General features: G+C 43.4%; 1 protein-coding gene across 1 annotated transcript; it reads right to left on the bottom strand.

Moving 5' to 3' along the window:
* Window positions 1-2,534: 2,534 nt before the first annotated feature.
* KLHL35 (kelch like family member 35) lies at window positions 2,535-11,948 on the bottom strand. The gene is made up of 6 exons (XM_051987092.1): window positions 11,059-11,948; window positions 9,998-10,182; window positions 9,319-9,437; window positions 6,996-7,184; window positions 3,592-3,780; window positions 2,535-2,909 (listed from the first exon to the last, which is right to left on the bottom strand). Exons 1-6 carry the CDS (start codon window positions 11,910-11,912, stop codon window positions 2,685-2,687), a joined length of 1,761 nt encoding a protein of 586 aa, XP_051843052.1. The 5' UTR covers window positions 11,913-11,948; the 3' UTR covers window positions 2,535-2,684.
* Between the last annotated feature and the right edge of the window lie 6,062 nt (window positions 11,949-18,010).

Raw genomic sequence — 18,010 nt, 5'->3', positions numbered from 1 at the left:
TTTTCCCTCCACCCCAGATCAGGGGCTTCCCAGAGGCCAGGGGCTATCTGCTTTCTATCATCCCTTTATAACACATAGCTTCCTAACCAGGGAACATTGTTAACTAAATTCATCAAGCATTATTAAGATGCTCATTGTTTGGGGGAAGAATTCATCTTGATTTGCCTAGGCTTTGTAGACTGGTTAAAGGAATGGATTGGGGTCGGGGTAGAGTGTTCATGTTGCATGTGATTCCCTGTATCCCTGATGCTTCCTGGCTGATTCTTCTTTACCAGAGTGATCCTAGGGGCAGAGGGCCGCAGATAGTGGGGGAACTCTGGGTAAGGTATAAGATCCTTCAACCCAGAGGGAACCCTCTACACTATGGATTGCTGTAATGGGAGGCAATAGGGGGGCAGCCTCCTCGTCATTATCAGCGGCTTCCAGATGGTCCCAGTGCCTATAATCCTGGTTAATCAGTCTGGACCCCAGGCTCAGCTGGGAAACAAGGTTTTTGATGAGCCTGGCCCCAGCTGGGGAGGCCTCAGCACCAGTGCCTCCAGGGGGACTTGTGGGCAAAGGAAGGTGCAGGGGAAGTCTGATGGGGATACCATGCTTCTCATCAAAGCTCAATGAGAAACATGTGCACTTTGTGCCTTTAAAAAGTAATCTATATGCAAATGAGAAGAGGAGATAGAATTTTAGAGAAAAAAGCCAAGATCAGCCTCTCTGTGTCAGCTCCTGAGCTGTGAATAATTAGGGGATTATAAAATCCGTTTGGCTCCTCCCACATCATAGAACATTAAGTGTTAAAACTGCTCTTAATTTGTAGACTATTAAGAGTTGTAAGGGACTTTAGAACATGAATTAGAGCTGGGAGGGCCCTTAGAACCCAGGATGTCAGAGCTGGGAGGAACCTTAGGACACAGGATGTCAGAGCCAGGAGGACCCTTAGAACCCAGGATGTCAGAGCTGGGAGGGCCCTTAGAACAGGATATGTCAGTGTTGACAGGGTCCTTAGAAATCATTTAGTTCAATCCACTCACTTTAAAGAGGGGAAAACCTAGACTCAGGGTGTTTAGTTGATTTGCCCAAAGTCATGCAGTGATTTCAAGGGATGTCTCTTAGTTCCTTGCTCAGGGCTGTTTGCATAATACCACATTCAGAGATGACATTCAAAATATGTCCTTTAATAAATAAATCTACTTTGTCTCTTAAAAAAGATCTCCATTAGTTTCTTGAATATGGCTGCTTTAAGTATGTTTCCTGAAAGATAATGATGAATGTTGGAGGGGATGTGGGAAAACTGGACACTAATACATTGTTGATGGAGTTGTGAACTGATTCACCCATTCTGAAGCACAATTTGTAACTATGCTCAAAAAATTATCAAACTGCACATACCCTTTGACACAGCAGTGTCTCTATTGGGTCTGTGTCCTAAAGAGATCATAAAAAATGGAAAAGGCCCCACATGTACAAAAATGTTTGCAGCAGCCCTTTTTATGTGGCAAGAAACTGGAAACTGAGTGGATGCCCCTCAGTTGGAGAATGGAGAATAAGTTATGGTATGTGAATGTTATGGAATATTAATGTTCTACAAGAAACGATCAGCAAGATGATTTCAGAAAAGACTGGAAAGACTTACAAGAACTGATGCTAAGTGAAGTGAATAGAACTAAGAGTGTTGTATAGAGCAAGAACAAGTTTATGTGATAATCAACTGTGATGGATGTGGCTCTTTTCAACAATGAGATGATTCAGGCCAGTTCCAATAATCTTGTGATGAGGAGAGCCATCTGAACTCAGAGAGAGAACTGTGGGAACTGAGTTGGATCACAATACAGTATTTTCACATTTTTCGTTGTTGTTTGCTTACATTTTTTTCATTTTCCCCCTTTGGTCTGATTTTTTTCATGAAATATGATAATTGCAAAAATATGTATAGAAGAATTGCACATGTTTAACATATATTGCATTACTTGGTGTCTAGGGAAGGGGTGGGGGAAGGGAGGGAGAAAAAAATTGTAACACAAGGTTTTACAAGGGTGAATGCTGAAAATTATCTATGCATATTTTTTGAAAATAAAAAGCTAAAAACGATAATAAATGTTTGTTTAAAAAAAGAGTATGTTTCCTGAACTGTGATCCAGCTCTGAGTTTGATGACTCAGAAGGCTTGACTTTTTGCCTTTACAAGTGACTTAATTTCTCTTGGGTTCAAATTTCCTTGGACCTCAGTTTCCTTATTTATAAAATGAAAAGAGGTTGTACTAGAAGATTTCTAAGATCTCTTTCAGCTCTGAACAATGACAAATACAATCTACCAGGGGTGAAATCAGAGCAGAATAGTTCAAAAAAGATGCTCTAGAAAGCCTTTCACAAACTGTAAAATATTTTATAATATTAATAGCTCAAATATTTATAATCCTTTACAGTATACTTTAAAGAATTGTATAAAGGTAAGGAATTAAGCCTTTTTTCTTGGAGGTAAGAAATGAAATCCTATGGGGTATATCTGCATTCAGAAATAACACACTTGCCAGCTTGAATGAATAAAAGTAAATCAGGCCTTATTTCTGTAATAAAAGGGGAAAATAAGTTAATCAGATTTATGTACACAGAGACCTCACAGGAATGGAGGCAGAGGTTCTCTTGGGTCTTGGCAGCGATTATTGTGCATCCAAGATGTTTATGCTGAAGGGTTCAGATAACCCTACTCAGCCCTTTTGGGTGGGTCTGTCTCTGGCCGAGGTGCTGAAGGATGGTGACGCAGCCATGGGCACTGGTGCATCGTTGCAGAGGTTGTTGGTTTTCCAAGCACCCACTTAGTGGGTCAAAGGCAAAGGTCTTATCTGTGCCTTTTCCTCTCGAGTCCCGACCACCAAGGATATAGATCTTCCTGCCGCAAACAGTCACTCCACAGCTCTCCTGGAAGGCCAAGAGACAGACGTGTATGATATATGAGATATGTGTGTGCTTTGTAAATCTTAAAGATTTAAATAAATTATAAAAATTCCAATTATAAGATCATTATTATGAATAATAATAAAAATAATGTAATACTACATCCTTGTATAGAAAACTGAGCAATTTGTTTAGACACCCATGAGTTCTTACTCTGGGATTCAGTGAACTGGTTTTAAAAATATATTGATATCTCTATTTTGGGTATCTAGGTGGTGCAGTAGATAGAGCATCAGGCCGGAAGTCAAGAAGACTTGTCTAGAATTCAAATCTAGCCTCAGACACTTGATAGATAGATAGATAGATAGATAGATAGATAGATAGATAGATAGATAGTCATGGAACCTTTTTTGCAGTTAATTGAAACCTATGGACCCCTTTTAAGAATAATGAATTTAAATATATAAAAATAAGATATGTAACATTACAAAGAAAGCCAATTTCATTAAAATAAAGATATAGCTTTTTTCCCCATCCAAATTTATGGATTTCCTGACATCTATCTACTTGAGTTCTATGGATTCCAGTTTAAGAGTCTTGCCTTAGAATGTCTGTCTTAATGGGGAGGTTATCTTAGACTATTTGCTTCCCCTCCTCCCATGCCATCCCCAAAGGAGCCCAGATGGAACACAGGCCCCCTCCTTACCAAGGGCCCAGGGAGAGAAGCTGCTTCTGCCCAGAAATCTCTGCATGGATCATAGCTGAAGATCTTGTTCAGGAGACCCCCTACCACGTAAATGGTGTCATCCAGAGCCACAGCTTCTATGCACCTCTGAGTGAAGGGAGCTGGAGAAAGGAGTCTCCACTTGTCTTCCCCAGGATCATAGCATTGCACCTGAAGGAGGAGGTCAGTAGAGTCAGGGAGGGAGATGGATTCTCCTGGTGCTGGAAGCTCCAGAAAGCCAGATGGAGATGAGAGGATCAGGGCCTCAGGCCTCCCAGCCACATACCACTTTTGTCTATAGAATCAAAGAAGAATGCTTTGCAAACCTTAAAGCTTTATATAAATTTGAACTATAATTTATTATCATTATTGTGAATAATAATAAAAATGTAAGCTACAGTGTAATACTACATCCTTGTATAGAAAGCTGGGAAATATGTTTAGACACACATGAGTTCTTAAACTGGGATTTGGTGAACTTGTTTTTAAAATATATTGATAACTATTTTAGGGCAGCTAGGTGGTACAGTGGATAAAGTACCAGGCCTGGAGTCAGGAAGATTTGTCTACAGTTCAAATCTAGCCTCAGACACTTTAGTAGCTATGTGATCCTGGGCAAGTCACTTAACCATATTTGCTCAGTTTCTTCATTTGTCAAAAGAGCTGGAGAAGGAAATGGCAAACTACTCCAATATCTTTATTAAGAAAAAACCCAACAGGGGTCACAAAGAATCAGACATGATTGAACAACAAAAAAATTTTAATGAAATTGGTTTCTTTGTAATCTATATATTTCATTTTATACATTTAAAATAAAATTCTGAAAAGGGCCCCATAGTTTCACTAAACTACCAGAGTGGTCCATGATACAAAAAAGTTAGGATCCTCAGGACAGAGTCAGAGATTTTTCTATCTAGGAGCCTTGGAATAGATTATCAGAGCCTGAATTGGGCTCCATCCAAGAGTTGTGGTTCCTGTGTCCACCTCTCTCCAATCCATTCCCTTCTCTCTTCATCCTCATTCTGGACTTTCTTTTCATTTGAACTGCTACAATAGCCTCTTAATTACTCTACCTGCCTCCAGGTTCTTTCCTCTCATCCCATCCCTCCTACAGCCCCCCAAATCATTTCCCTAATTTGACCAGGTCCTCTCTGCCAACAATATTGAGTCTAAAATCTTTGACTCACAGTCAAAGTCATCTGCATTCTAATTTCAATATCTCTTTTAATCCCCTGCTCGTTTTCCTATATTCTGTTTCACTCAAATGAAAGTCAAATTGAGAGAAGTGGTATAATAAAGTGGAAAGAGCCCTGACTCTGGGGTAAAAGAGCCTGAGTTCAAATTTTACTTCTGACACCGATGGCCTGTGTGACCTGGGGCAACAAGAGACCCTTCTCTTGGACTCAGTTTCTTCATCCATAGAGTAGGGGAAGTTGAGCAGAGGGCTTCTGAGGTCCCCTCCATTTTAGATCTATACCTATAACCACTTTCCTCCCTTCGCTATGGATATTTTGCTTTCTTGTCTGTGTACCTCTGTTCAAACTCTTTCTAGCACAGCCAGATCCCCTTCCCTTTTCAGCCACCTCAGATTGAAGGTAAGGTTCTCAAAGGTAGCAACTGTTTTTGTCTTTGTCTACGCACTGCCTTGTACAGAGCAGGTGATCAATAAAGGCTTGTCGGATTAAAACTATTATCTTCCTTCAGAATCCAGTTTAGGTGCTGCCTCCTTCAGAAAGCAAAAATAGTCTTTCCTTTCCATGTTTTGATACTTTATTTATTCCTCCCTGATGGTTTTTTTTTTGGAGGGGGGGAGTAGAGGTGCAATTGGGATTAAATTCTTTGCCTGGGGTCACACAGTGAATTGAGGTCATATTTGAACTCAGGTCCTCCTGACTCAAGGGTGGACTAATCTAACCTATTTATGCTTCCTTTATGTTTTTATTATGTTAAAAAAATTGTTCCATTTTGAAGTACAACACCTAATCCTATTAAAAACACTAGAGAACAGAGGAATAAATGGAGTTTTTCTTAAAATAATAAGTGGTATCTATCTAAAACTATCAGCAAGCATTAAATGTAATGGGAATAAATTAGAAACATTCCCAGTAAGATCAGGGGTGAAACAAGGGTGCCCATTATCAACACTATTATTCAGTATTGTACTAGAAATGTAGTTTTAGCAATAAAAGAAATAAATGTTGGAGATGTGGAAAAACTGGGACACTAATGTATTGTTGGTGGAGTTGTGAAGTGGTCCAACCATTCTGGAGAGCAATCTGGAGCTATATCTAAAGGGCTATCAAACTGTGCATACCCGTTGACCCAGCCATTACTGGATCTGTATCCCAAGATAATCATAAAGGAGGGAAAAGGATCCACGTGTGCAAAAACGTTTGGAGCAGCTTTTTTTTTTTTTTTTTTTTTTTTTTTGTGGTAGCAAAGAATTAGAAAATGAGTGGATGCCATCAGTTGGGAAATGGTTGAACAAGGTGTGGTACATGACAGTAATGAAATATTATTGTTCTATAAAAAATGATGAACAATCTGACTTTAGAAAAGCCTGTAAAGATTTACACAAACTGATGCTGAATGAAACAAGCAGAACCAGGAACACATTGTACATTGTAACAGCAAGAATGTGCGATAATCAACTATGAAAAAACTTGGTTCTTCTCAGTGGTTCAGTGATTCAAAGCAATCCCAATAGACTTTGGACAGAAAATGCCATCTGCACCCAGAAAAAGAACTAAGGAGATCGAATGTAAATCAACACAAGCTATGTTCACTTCTTTATTGTGTTTTTTATCTCTCCCATGATTTTTCCCTTTTGCTTTAATTTTTCTCTCCCAATATGATTCTAAAGCAATGTGTGCTAATATTTTTTTTAAAAGCAATAAAAGAAGAAAAAGAAATTAAAGAAAATAGGGTAGGTAATGAGGAAACAAAACTATCACTCTTTGCACATAATATGATAGTATACTTAGAGAATCCTAGAGAATCAATTTTAAAAACTATTAGAAACAATTAACTTTTGCAAAGTTGCAGGATATAAAATAAACCTATTAGACATGGAGTTTCCTGAGGGTAAAAAATTTTTATTCAATCTCTTTCTCTCGATATGTGAAGCATATTTAAAAAACTCTAAAAATGCTAACCTTGTATCTGTTTAGTTGAATTGAACCAAGACTTGTCAGCTAGACTAAGTGCAAGAGCTTTGTGTTGGTCAGGAAGAAAGAGGAAGCAACCTGGAACCAGAAATTTCAGCTTCACCTTAGACAGCAATGGCCTTGCTGACCTGGCAAAAGGAGCTCCAAAAGAAAGCTGTCATCCCCCCCCCCCACTTAATTTCCTCTACCTCCCCATGTCCATTCCTTTGCTTGGCTCACCTTGTCTGTGTTGAAGCCGTCATCCACAGCACCTCCAATCACGTAGAGCTTATTGCAGCAGGGCACCACAGCTGCTGAGCTCACAGCCTCCAGGAGTGGGGGTATAGGGGTCCAGGTGTTGAAGAAGGGGTCATAGCATTCCACACTCCTCAGGCGGTGGACACCATCAAAGCCTCCCACGGCATAGAGCTGGGAGAAAGAGGAAGAGTCCCAGAGGACCAAGTGATCAGTGTTGAATTCCTGCAGTGGCTTCCCCTGCTCACAGGATCATGTCCAAACCCTCAACCTCTGATTTGAACCTTTCCAACCTATGTGATCTCAAGCTACCTCCTTCAATAGCCTGATCCTCTCAACACTTTCCTATTATGTGAAGTCTCTGCTCTGGCTAGTTCTTCTTTTCCTGGCTTTCTTCCATGTCTCCTTCCTTCCTTCCCTTCCCTTCTCTTCCATGCCCTTCTCCTTCTTCTCTCCCTACTTAAGGTTATCTACCTTTGAAGGACCTGGTTTAATCCCATCTCCTTTAGGAAGTTCCTCCTCATAATTTCAGCCAACAATCAGAAATCTTTAGTATTTCCATCTAGGGCATGGATCTTTGTGAGATCAGTGTGCCTTAATGGAAGGAATGCTGAATTTAAAGTCCAAAGATCTGGATTGAAATCCTTCCCTTAACAGTCATGTGACTTTGTACAAATCTCTTCTCTTCATGGGGATTCAATTTTCTTTTCTATAAAATAAGGGCATTAAAAAAGTTTCTTTTGTGTCCTAAAGTCTCTGAGTCTACCTACAGTAAACTTTCAGAATGGTGACATTCTGTCTCCAAGCTTGTGTGTATTTTCTTTTTTTTTCATTTGTGGAAGTGGATGGATGGTAAGTAGGTAAGGATTAGGTAGAAATCAGAGCAGGATGCTATATCATCAGGAGAATTACAGATGGTTTAAAAAAAAAAAAAAGGAACAGGGAACTATAGATTGGATTAGTGAGTTTGATCTAGCCCCAATTACAAATAGGCTTGGGACTGTTCTAAGTTTTTGAGCTCTTAACTAGAAATGTTTGTTCTTAGTGTAAGCAGTATAACAGGATCTTAATTCAGTTGTTTTGGGGTATTTTTGGTGGGGAGAGCCCTGGAGACCCCAAGACACTGACTGATGGTAAAGAAACTACCAAAGGGCAAGTAAGGAGGGGCTCATGTGGTGGGAGGCTGCCAGCAAATTCTCTTGGTTGTTTCCTATTTTAACTAATTCTTGATACCCACAAGCTAGGCTCAGATGTCTCTGACTGCTAAAGGACTGCAAGTGATATCAGCACCCTGGGACAAAGTCCCAAGCACCCTGCCCTGCTTATGGTTCAATTAAAGATGCTAATTTCATGTGGGTTCAAAAGGGGGGGATGTGTAGACTGGGGGAATTACAACTCCAGAGAATATCTTGGGAAGTTTCAGTCTATTACAGCTGGAACTGGGTCGATTTTGGCCTTGTACTTCTAATGACTTTATAATTTACACATCTATATATTATCTTTCCTTTATAAATCAACCTTAGAAGTGAACCATCTCCATTGTGTTGCGATGGGGGGCAGATGAGGGAGCAGGAACAGATGGCAGCCTTTGAAGGCAACAATAGAAAGGGAAAGATAATTAGGAATAAGATATAATGCAGGAATCAAGTGGGTTCAGGGGCCTGGAACAAGAACTCAGAAATCAGAAAAGGTTTTGAGAGCAATGAAGAATAAAAAGCCTGTGGGCTGAAGTAAAAAGATTCTCTGCACAAATCTTAACAATCTAGGGCCTTCCCATCTAAGGTTAGCTTCTGTTTGATTTGTATGTGTCTTATAAGTGATTAACTACATACGTGTTGTCTCTCCTGAAGGTCTTTGGCATATAGACTCTTTAGGTGACTTGGATTAAGACAGCAAGAATTAATTTCTTGAATTCATTATTAAGGAGATCTCTAGCTAGCATTTACATAGCACTTTGCAAACTGTAGCGTGCTTTACAAATATTATTGCATTTGATTCTCACAACAATAGTATATAGGGGTTATTTTATTCCCATTTGACCATCAGGAAGGTCCACTGTGGACCTTGGGAGAGAAGAACAGGGAATAAGTATTCATGAAGTACCTTATTGTGCTAAGTGCTTTTACTCTTTTGATCAGTCAGCCCACTCCCCTGGGCTTAGGGGTACCCCTGCCAAGCTCATACACCCCCTACATCAGCTGGGTTTGGAATCTTCTGGATGAGTTCAGCCTTGGGATATTCCTTTGTAGGGGCAGGTCTGGCAACTGGAGACCCAAGGGGGTTGGTGACCCAGATGGCACCCACCTACCCGCCCTTGCATGACGGCCATCTTGTGCCTCCACCTGCCCTCATTCAGGGGCGCTGCCCTGACCCAAGTCTGCAGCTGAGATCGGAACATCCAGAGGTCACGACTGTGGATGTGGCCACCTGAGGAGAGTGAACCATAGCATGTCAGAGACAGAAACGACCGGAGAATATAGAACAGAGAACGGCTGACCTGGAAGGGACCTTCAGACAGCGTATACAAAGTGTAGGCCATGGGAGAAATCTTAGAAAAGAGCTGGTATGGACCTCAGACCTTAGGTAGAGCAGAAAATGGCAGCATGAGATCATCTGTTTAACCTTTTTGGGTTAGACATGGGGCAATTTAGGGGGAGGGAACAGAAGGGAATTGCTCAGTGTCCATGGAGATCGTGCTAGTAAATGGCGCGGTTCTCCTCTTGGATGCAGCCATTCCTCTCCTGTGTAACACATGCAAATCTCATCCCTTCTTTAGACTCCAGTCTCCCTATCTGAGAATTGGGAATTGACCTATATTATCTCCAGGTTTCTTTTTGGCTCTAAATTCTGGATGGAGAGGTGGGGCCAGCAGGGGAGCCAGAGGAGAGGATGAAGCAGAAGCCAGTTACTTCAGGCTCTGCCATTGCTGAGGGTCTCAGCCAATTCAGGCAGGCCCATGATGGGTCCTGGAGTGGCCCCGTGCTCACCTGAGAGGTAGATGTTGTTCCTCATGGCGCACATGGCAAACTCGGATTTGGTGCAGCCGGGCACACTAGGCAGCGTCTTCCACTCGCGGCTCCAGGGATGGTAAGCATCGACGAAGGGCAAGGTCAGCAGCCCTGTCCTGTCGCAGCCACCGACCACCACGATCACTTCGGCCAGATCCATAAACCTAGATAGGGAGGGAGGAAGGGAGGGAGGCTGGACCAGGAATTCCCCAATCCCCCAGGCTGCTGACTCCCCCTCTTTCTATCGTTAATCCCTTGGCAATCCCAGAGACCCCTTCAGAGCACTGATTACTTCCCTCTCAGGTCACTAGCCCAAGTCCCACTGATGTTTTAGGCTATCACTGAATAATCCCACTGACTTTCATCCTCATGACCTCTTCAGTTTAATAACTAGTCTATCTCATCTCTGTGTCAATGACACCTACCCTACTGACCACTGTTCCCAATGACCATTTAGACTACTAACCACTGAACACTGATTTCTCAGGGATTGACCTTTCAGGCTACTGACCAATCATCATGCTGCGCTCTGAAATTTTATTAAAAATGAATGTTAATGTATAGGACTGCTTACCATCTAGGGGAGGGGATGGAAGGAGGGGAAAAGTTGGCACAGAAGGGAGTGCAAGGGATAATGTTGTAAAAAATTACCCAGGCATGGGTTCTGTCAATAAAAAGTTACAATTTTAAAAAAATGAATGTTAAAAATTGTCTTTACATATAAGTGGAAAAAATAAAATACTATTTAAAAAATCCTGCTGAGCTCCACTTTATAGCACCTCCTCCATCCTGGCTCTCTCTCTTCCTCATTTCAATGGACCCCTGATCACTAATTCTGAAGACCCTTCCTGAGTGCATCAGTCTGATTTGGCTTATTTCCTGACCACTCAGCCACTCTCCTAATTTTTGACGGTCATCAGTTTTACCACTGATATATGTGTAGATTTTACTCAATCCCGGGGTCCTGCAGTGGAGGAGCCATGGGTCTCCAGAAACCCTAGCACTGCCCTTTTGTTCTGGGGAACTGGGGGACCCCCTACCTCCTGGGGGTCGCCTTCCATGAGCTGCCCTCCCTCCCGAGGATGAAGCACTGGCGGGCCTCCAGCAGAAGCGGGTGGCACTCGCGGCTGGCCTGAACCATCTCATCAGCCTCCACCTTCTGTAGGAAGTAGGCTGGGGCCAGCAGGGGAAGCCGAACTTGTTTTAAGAGGCCCGGCAGATGTCTTTGTCTGGTGGGGGGATCATGTCGCACCCAGCGCATAGCAGCCTCAAACACAGCCTCCTCCTTTGCCACCCCCAGGCTCTCATCGGCCAGCAGCTCAGCCACCTGGGCCAGCTCCAGCTCCAGGAACTCGGGCTGGGAAGAGACTTCTGGGAACGCCCGGCGCACCACGCGGAGGCTCCCGGCTCCCAGGGAGGGCAGGGAGAAGGTCCGAGCCAGCTGGAGGAAAGCCAGGCAGTTCTGTGGCCCGAGCTGGCCCTCCAGGAAGCTGGCGCAGGTCTCCCGAAGAGGGAGCACCCCCAGCAGGTCAGACAGGGCCAGCAGAGCAGCCGCGTCCTCCTCCAACAGGCTCACGCCGGCTCCGTAGAGGTGGTCCAGGAGCAGACCCAGGACTCGGGGGGAGACTTGGGGGAGGAGCACCATATCCTCTTGGGGCGCGCCCCCAGCAAACAGGGCTCGGAAGTAAGTGCTGCCGGCCGACAAGGCCGCGCGGTGACAAGGAAAGTCCCGGTCGCCGGCCCGCAGGACCACGTCCGTGGGGGTGCCTCGGAGCTGGTGCACAGGGAGCGTCTGCAGGGCCTGCGGGGCACGGGCAGAACCGACGCAAAACCCAGCTTGGGATGGGTGGTCTGAGCGAGACTCTGTCTCCTCCCTGGTGGGGCTCGCAGGCATCCTGTTTTATCAACAAACAAACGAGAAATGACTTTTCTCCTCGATATTTCCAAGGCCTGAAGGAAAGAAGGCAGAGGAGATGAGGTGGATTGTGGCCCCCTCTTTCAGCATCCAGCTCAAGCCCCTCCCCTAGCCACTCAAGTACCCACTTGCAGAGAGTGATCGATCCCACACTTCCATTCAGCCCAAGCCAGCAAGCATTAATTAAATGCCTACTCTGTGCCTGGCCAGGATGTTGGGGAGCCAAACAAAGACACCCATTTTATCCCCTGTTCTCTACTGAGTAACTTTTACCCTCATTGCCTCTTACTTGGGTTATTGCAATAGCTTTGTAATTGGCTTTTCCAGCCTCCCCCCTTTCCAAATCTAGCCTCCACAGAGCTGCCAAATGGCATTCCTAAAACGCAGATCTGATCACAGCACTCCCTTACTCAAAAATCTGCAATGACCCCAGAATAAAATGCAAAATCCTTAGAGTAGCACAACCTGTGTGTGCCGCCTCCCCCCTACCCCCCACCCCAGGCTTCCACATTCCTCCCCTTCATGCCTTCCTTCCACTCAAACTGGGCTTCCTGGACCATGTCTTGCACATCCTTCTCCCACCTCTGGTCCTTTCACAGGCTGCCACCATATTTGGAACATACGCCTTCCTTCTCCCCCTTCTATGAAAAGATTCTTATCTTCCCTCAGAACATAACCCAGGTGCCACCCTCTACATAAGCTTTTTCTGATCCAGCACTTAGCACAGTGCCTGGCACATAGTAGGCACTCACTAAATATTTATTAAATCACTGACAGATCCTCCACTTATTAATGTTGTTTCTGGTCTAAATATTCTCAATTTCTTTAACTTCGCCTTATGGTTTTCAATTCCCCTCACCATCCTAGACATGTTCCTTTATTTATAGAAAGTTTGACCCTTTCTTGATCTTGCATGGGGCAGTTTGGTAGTGGATAGAGTTCTGGGCCTGGAGTCAGGAAAACTCATCTTCCTAAGTTGAAATTCAGCCTTACTAGCTGTGTGACCCTAGACTTAACTCTGTTTGCCTCAGTTTCCTTATCTGTAAAATGAACTGGAGAAGGAAATGGAAAACCACTTCAGTATTTCTGCCAAGAAAACCCCAAATGGGGTCAGGAAGAGTCAGATGTGACAAAAATATCTGAATAATAACAAAGGTCTTGCCTGATCAGCCTGGCACTCCCTACTTCATTGAACCTCAGTGAGGAAAGTGGTTTATGCATTGTAGCCAGTTTATAAATTGTAGAGTCTTCCTGTGTACAAGTCACTCTTTGGGTCTCAGTTTCTTTATTTGTAAAATAATGGGGCAGGAATGGAATGGAAGGATTAGGACTAGAACCAGTATAGGGTGACTGCTAAACCCATCTCTTGGGACCTGGATATCCACTGAGGTGGGTTCTTCCTGATCTGTTTCCTGGTCTGTGGACTACTCCCTCAGGATGTCTTGAATTGCCGCTGGATGGGATCACCAATACCATTATTCCTCCCCAGATTATACACTCAGCCCTAGTCCTGTCCTCCCTTACAGCCCCTCTTTTCTATTGTTCAACTCCCTTTCATCCTGGACCCCTTCCTCAAAGTTCTGGTGCTCATTGAGATCTGCCTTCTTCTGGCATGTCTCCAAAGCTTTTGGCTCCTTTTCTTATGTCTCATGACAGACAAGGCCAGGAAAAGGAAATGGCATTTGCCTTTCAGACTTCCCACACACATACACACATCTTGTCATCATCACTTAACAACCATCTACCTCCTCTCTTAGGTTCCAGTCTGAGAGCCAGTCTGGTCCTACAATAGGTTGCCTGTCCTTCCCAACAAGTTCATTATCTGGTTCACACTCTTCTGCCTCAAATCCCTTTCTATATGCTCTCCCTCTCCATCACCCCTCCCCTCTTAAATTTTGTCAGCCTAAATGACCTCTATCCCCTGTCTTCCTCAGCACAGGGCTAGCCCCATAGGGTCTAAGATATAGAATTGGGAGGGATCTCAGTTTACAGAGATCTTCATTTTACAGAGGAGAAAACTAAAGATTAGAGAATATAAGTAATTTGTTTAGGTTATAGAAGCAGTAAATGTCAAAGGTGAGAATTTGAATCCAGGTCTTCATTTTTGTTTTTTACTTGTCCAAGGTAACAAGTGTCAGAGTGAGAATTTTATTTTATTTTAATTTTAAATTGCAATAGTATTTTATTTTTCCAACAACATATAAAGATAGTTTTCAACATTCATTTTTGTAAAATTTTGAATTGGAACTCAGGTCTTCTTAATTGAGCATTTCATCTACCATGCCATAGTCACTGTCATTATATGTTAGATACTGCTTCCCCCTCCCTGCCAACTCAACTGAATTTGCCTTAGGTGTCAATGTTTCCGATTATGAGGGGAAGAATAAGATTTGCCCAACAGTATCCCAGCTTCCCTTCTTCTTTCTAGATCACCCAACCAGAGTTCCATACAAGATCAGCCCACTCTCCCAACCTCGCGGCTGAGAGTAGGAAGGAACTGGCTCATTTGAAGAAGATTGTTGGGAGGAGAATCCAAGGTCTTCTAGTTCAATTTCTCTGCCAGTTCAGGAATCTTGAATCCCTTGGGTATCTCCTGCGACAGAGAGCTTACAGTCTTCTGCAGCTGATTGGAATGGGCATTGGAGTCAGGGAGACAGAGGCAAGATCTGCCTCAGACACTTGCTGTGTGATGGTGATCAAGTCACTTTGTCTTAGTTTCTTATCTGTAAAATAACATTGCATTCAAAAGTCTCTAAGATGCTTCCCAGCTCTAAATCTATGATCTTGAAGTCAAATTATGGGTCAACTCTGATTGGTATAAAGTCTTAATATAAGTAGAATATATAATAATATATAGTAACTAATATATATAGTATTATAATATATCATATTATTATAATATACCATATTATGTAATTATAATATACTATATTATATAATTATAATATATCGTATTATAATATATAATAACTTCAGCCTCAACATTTCTAGTTTAGCCCTTAAAGGCTAAGCCAGAAAAAACCCTACTCACTCTGTTCTAAATCAGCCCTGCAAATCCTTGAAGTCAGTGATTCCAACTGAAGAGCCTTCTTTTCCCTACGATCAATTGTTCAATCAACCGATAGCCCTAAGATCGGCTTCCGTCACTTTCTCCTGTCTTCCTCTGGTCTCCAAACTTGTCACTGTCTCTCAATGAACTCCTAGACACACGCAGAAAAACAAATGGAAACGTACTACTTCTGGGCCACATGCCCAGGTAACAAGCATTTATTGAGCATTTACTAGTGCCCGGCGCAGTGCGCTAGGAGCCCGGAGAGAATCACAGATTTGGAGCGGGGAAAGGACCTTAGAGATATGTCATCCGAGCCTCTCATTTTTACAGATCAAGAAACTCATGCTAGAGGCTGACACCGTCCCAAGTGTCAGGGCCGGGGCCAGAACTTGAGTCTTCTTTAAGTTTAAGGTCCCAGTCCTGGAGGGACAGACATACAGACTCAAAGACACACACACAGCCGGGGCCATAGCCCAAGGCGTCCAGACTATCCATCAGCCTCTGCCCGGGAGTAGGGGGACGCACCGGACTTACCTGGAATATACCTGGCCCGTCTCTCCGGAGCGCCACCCACTCAGTCCGGCACCTCTGGCCAAGCCCAGCCCAGTCCGCCCCCGCGCTGCCACCCTCTCAGGTTCGGGCTGAGAGTGAGTGGAGGACAAAGCCTCAAAGCCCGACGGGGAGGGGAGGAGGGAGAGAAACCCGGAGAGGGGGAGGGAGGGAAGGGGCGGGGAACGCGCTTTTGTTCCCTTCTGATGACCCGAAGCGGATCGGGACTTGGCGTGCACGTGGCTGTGTTTGTCACTGTGATCAGCCGGCGATTGTATCCCGCAGTGGGCGAGTCTGTGCATGTGAGTGTGCATCTCTGAGTGACTGACGTCTTGTACCGCTGTGTTCATTGTTGCCTTTGTCACTGTGACCCTGTCACAGAGATTTTATGAAATGTAAAATCAATGGAATTTGGCCACAGATTGGATAAAGGGGGAGAGGTGAGAAGGAAAGAGACTGAGTTAAAGATACTTAGGATTTCCAGCTTTGATGACAGGATAGTGGTATCTTTGACCAAAATAGGAAGTTAGGAAGAGAGAAGGGTTTTGAGAAAAGAACAATGAATTATTTTGGACACATTTTTAAGTCACTTATGGGGCATCCAATTCTAGATTTGAAATAGAGATGCAAGTCTGGGGTTTAGGACTGGACGAATAGACCTAAGAATGATCACAATAGAGATAACCAATAGGTGGCACAGGAGTAGAATACTGGTGCTGGAATAAGAAAGATCTGAATTCAAATCTACCCTCTAATATTTACTAGCTATGTGACTCTGGGCGACTTAGCCTCTATTTCTTGCTCTACAAAAATATGGAAATTGGACCAAGTCCTCTGAGTCTCAGCTGGAAATTATGATCCTAAAGCTGTGTCTCTGAATCTGTGTGTATGTTTGCACATACTTATCGAAGTGTTGGTAGCCGTGTCTGTCCCTGTGTGTAGGCAGAGGACAAGACTGCTGATCTATCCAAGCCTCCTTCTGGAGCACAGCCATGAAGTACAAAATAGGAGGGCTCCCCAAACCACTCCCAATCCTAGAGCCTGTGTTGGTCTCAAGAGAGAGTAGGGAAGGCTGGGAAAGAGAAATAGAAAAAGGTCTTTTGAATGAGGGGTGAGAATGAAGAGCTCGGGCATAAGGAAATGACACTGTGGTGTGAGAGCAATGTAGCTGGGAGGTTGTGAGTTTTTTGAACTTCCAGATTCTTCCACTATAAAATGAGGGGGTGATCTCTAAGGTCCCTGCCAGATCTTAGGATCTTAAGCATTTCTTTTGGTTAAAAAAAAATAAGCTTTAGATGACATCTTAAGATACTCCTACATCAAGAAACTAAAGAACAGGAAGGTGAGTGAGGAGCTCAAAGTTACATAGGTAGTAAGTGGCAAGAAGAACCCAAATCCGTCAGTTCCAAATCCATCCTCTCATAATGATGTGATTGAAAAGTAAGGGAGATGAGAGAAGGCAAACAGAGGAGAGGAGGCCATTGGAAAATGGAACAGAACTGCTCTGAAGTTTACAATTTATTCAATTTTAGATAATCTTGGTGCTCGAATTTCAATTCACTCAACAATAAAGTGAGGGGATTAAACTTGGTCTTTTTGCTTTCTTTAGTCATATAAATTTATTTTAATATGTGTTGCCCTTAGTTGGCTCCTGGGATACTGTGGGCATTGCTGAGCCCCACATGACAGGGCAGGGATCCTTCCCTCTCTAACCCCAATCACTAGTTCCCAGCCTTTGGGAACTGGTTGGTATGTGGGAACAGAGCCAAAGCTAGACGCAGATCCAATGCTAGTTAGCATCAGCCTCCAGGAAGTCTAAATCGCCCCTATTTTTGGAAATTTTCTCATTTAAAAGTTAGGAAGGAAACTAGTTTGTCTTTCCTCAGTGCAGGTTAAGAACCACTGAGAACCCAGGATCTTTTACTTTCACCTTCTATCTGCAGGGGGCCTAAGACAGTATTTAAATCAACTTCCCTCCTAGAACAGAAATCCTTAGTCTCCCTGACTGGACCATCCATTCTGTTTGGACTTTAAATTATCTATGAAGAGCTCACCACTTCATGAGAGAGGCATTTTATCATACAAACTTGATTGAGTTGAAACTTACCTTTCAGCACTTTCTCTGCCCTGTCCTCACTCCCAATCAGTCCCCTTGCTTCCCCATTAGAATGTAAGCCCTTTGAGGGCAGGGACTATCTCTCTCTATTGCTATTTGTATCCTAAGTATTTTAGCCCAGTACCTGATATATAATAAGCACTTACTAAATGCTTGTTGACATCTCTCTGCATCATGTATCCCATTCCCCAGTTATCTGCGGTCGTAAAGAATACCTATTCCCCTCCCCTACTGGCTCCAATTCTTCCCTAGGGGGTCACATAGAATCCGTCTCTTTAAATAGTCGACCACAGAGCTCAGGTGTGGTTTGTAATTTTTTTTTTAAAAACAGGTTCAAAAACGAATACGACCTCTCTCCCC

This window comes from Antechinus flavipes, chromosome 3 (genome assembly GCF_016432865.1).
Source record: "Antechinus flavipes isolate AdamAnt ecotype Samford, QLD, Australia chromosome 3, AdamAnt_v2, whole genome shotgun sequence".
NCBI lineage: Eukaryota > Metazoa > Chordata > Mammalia > Dasyuromorphia > Dasyuridae > Antechinus > Antechinus flavipes.
Note: the sequence above shows the minus strand (reverse complement) of the source record. Positions and strands in the feature narration are given on the sequence as shown.

Excerpts from the sequence above, each read along its gene's own strand:
- KLHL35 (XM_051987092.1), bottom strand. The coding sequence starts at position 11,912 with ATGCCTGCGAGCCCCACCAGGGAGGAGACAGAGTCTCGCTCAGACCAC. Across the intron at positions 7,185-9,318 it reads TGGCCGTCATGCAAGGGCGG|CTCTATGCCGTGGGAGGCTT; the intron begins GTAGGTGGGTGC and ends TCTTTCTCCCAG. Across the intron at positions 3,781-6,995 it reads ACGGCTTCAACACAGACAAG|GTGCAATGCTATGATCCTGG; the intron begins GTGAGCCAAGCA and ends CTCCTCCTTCAG.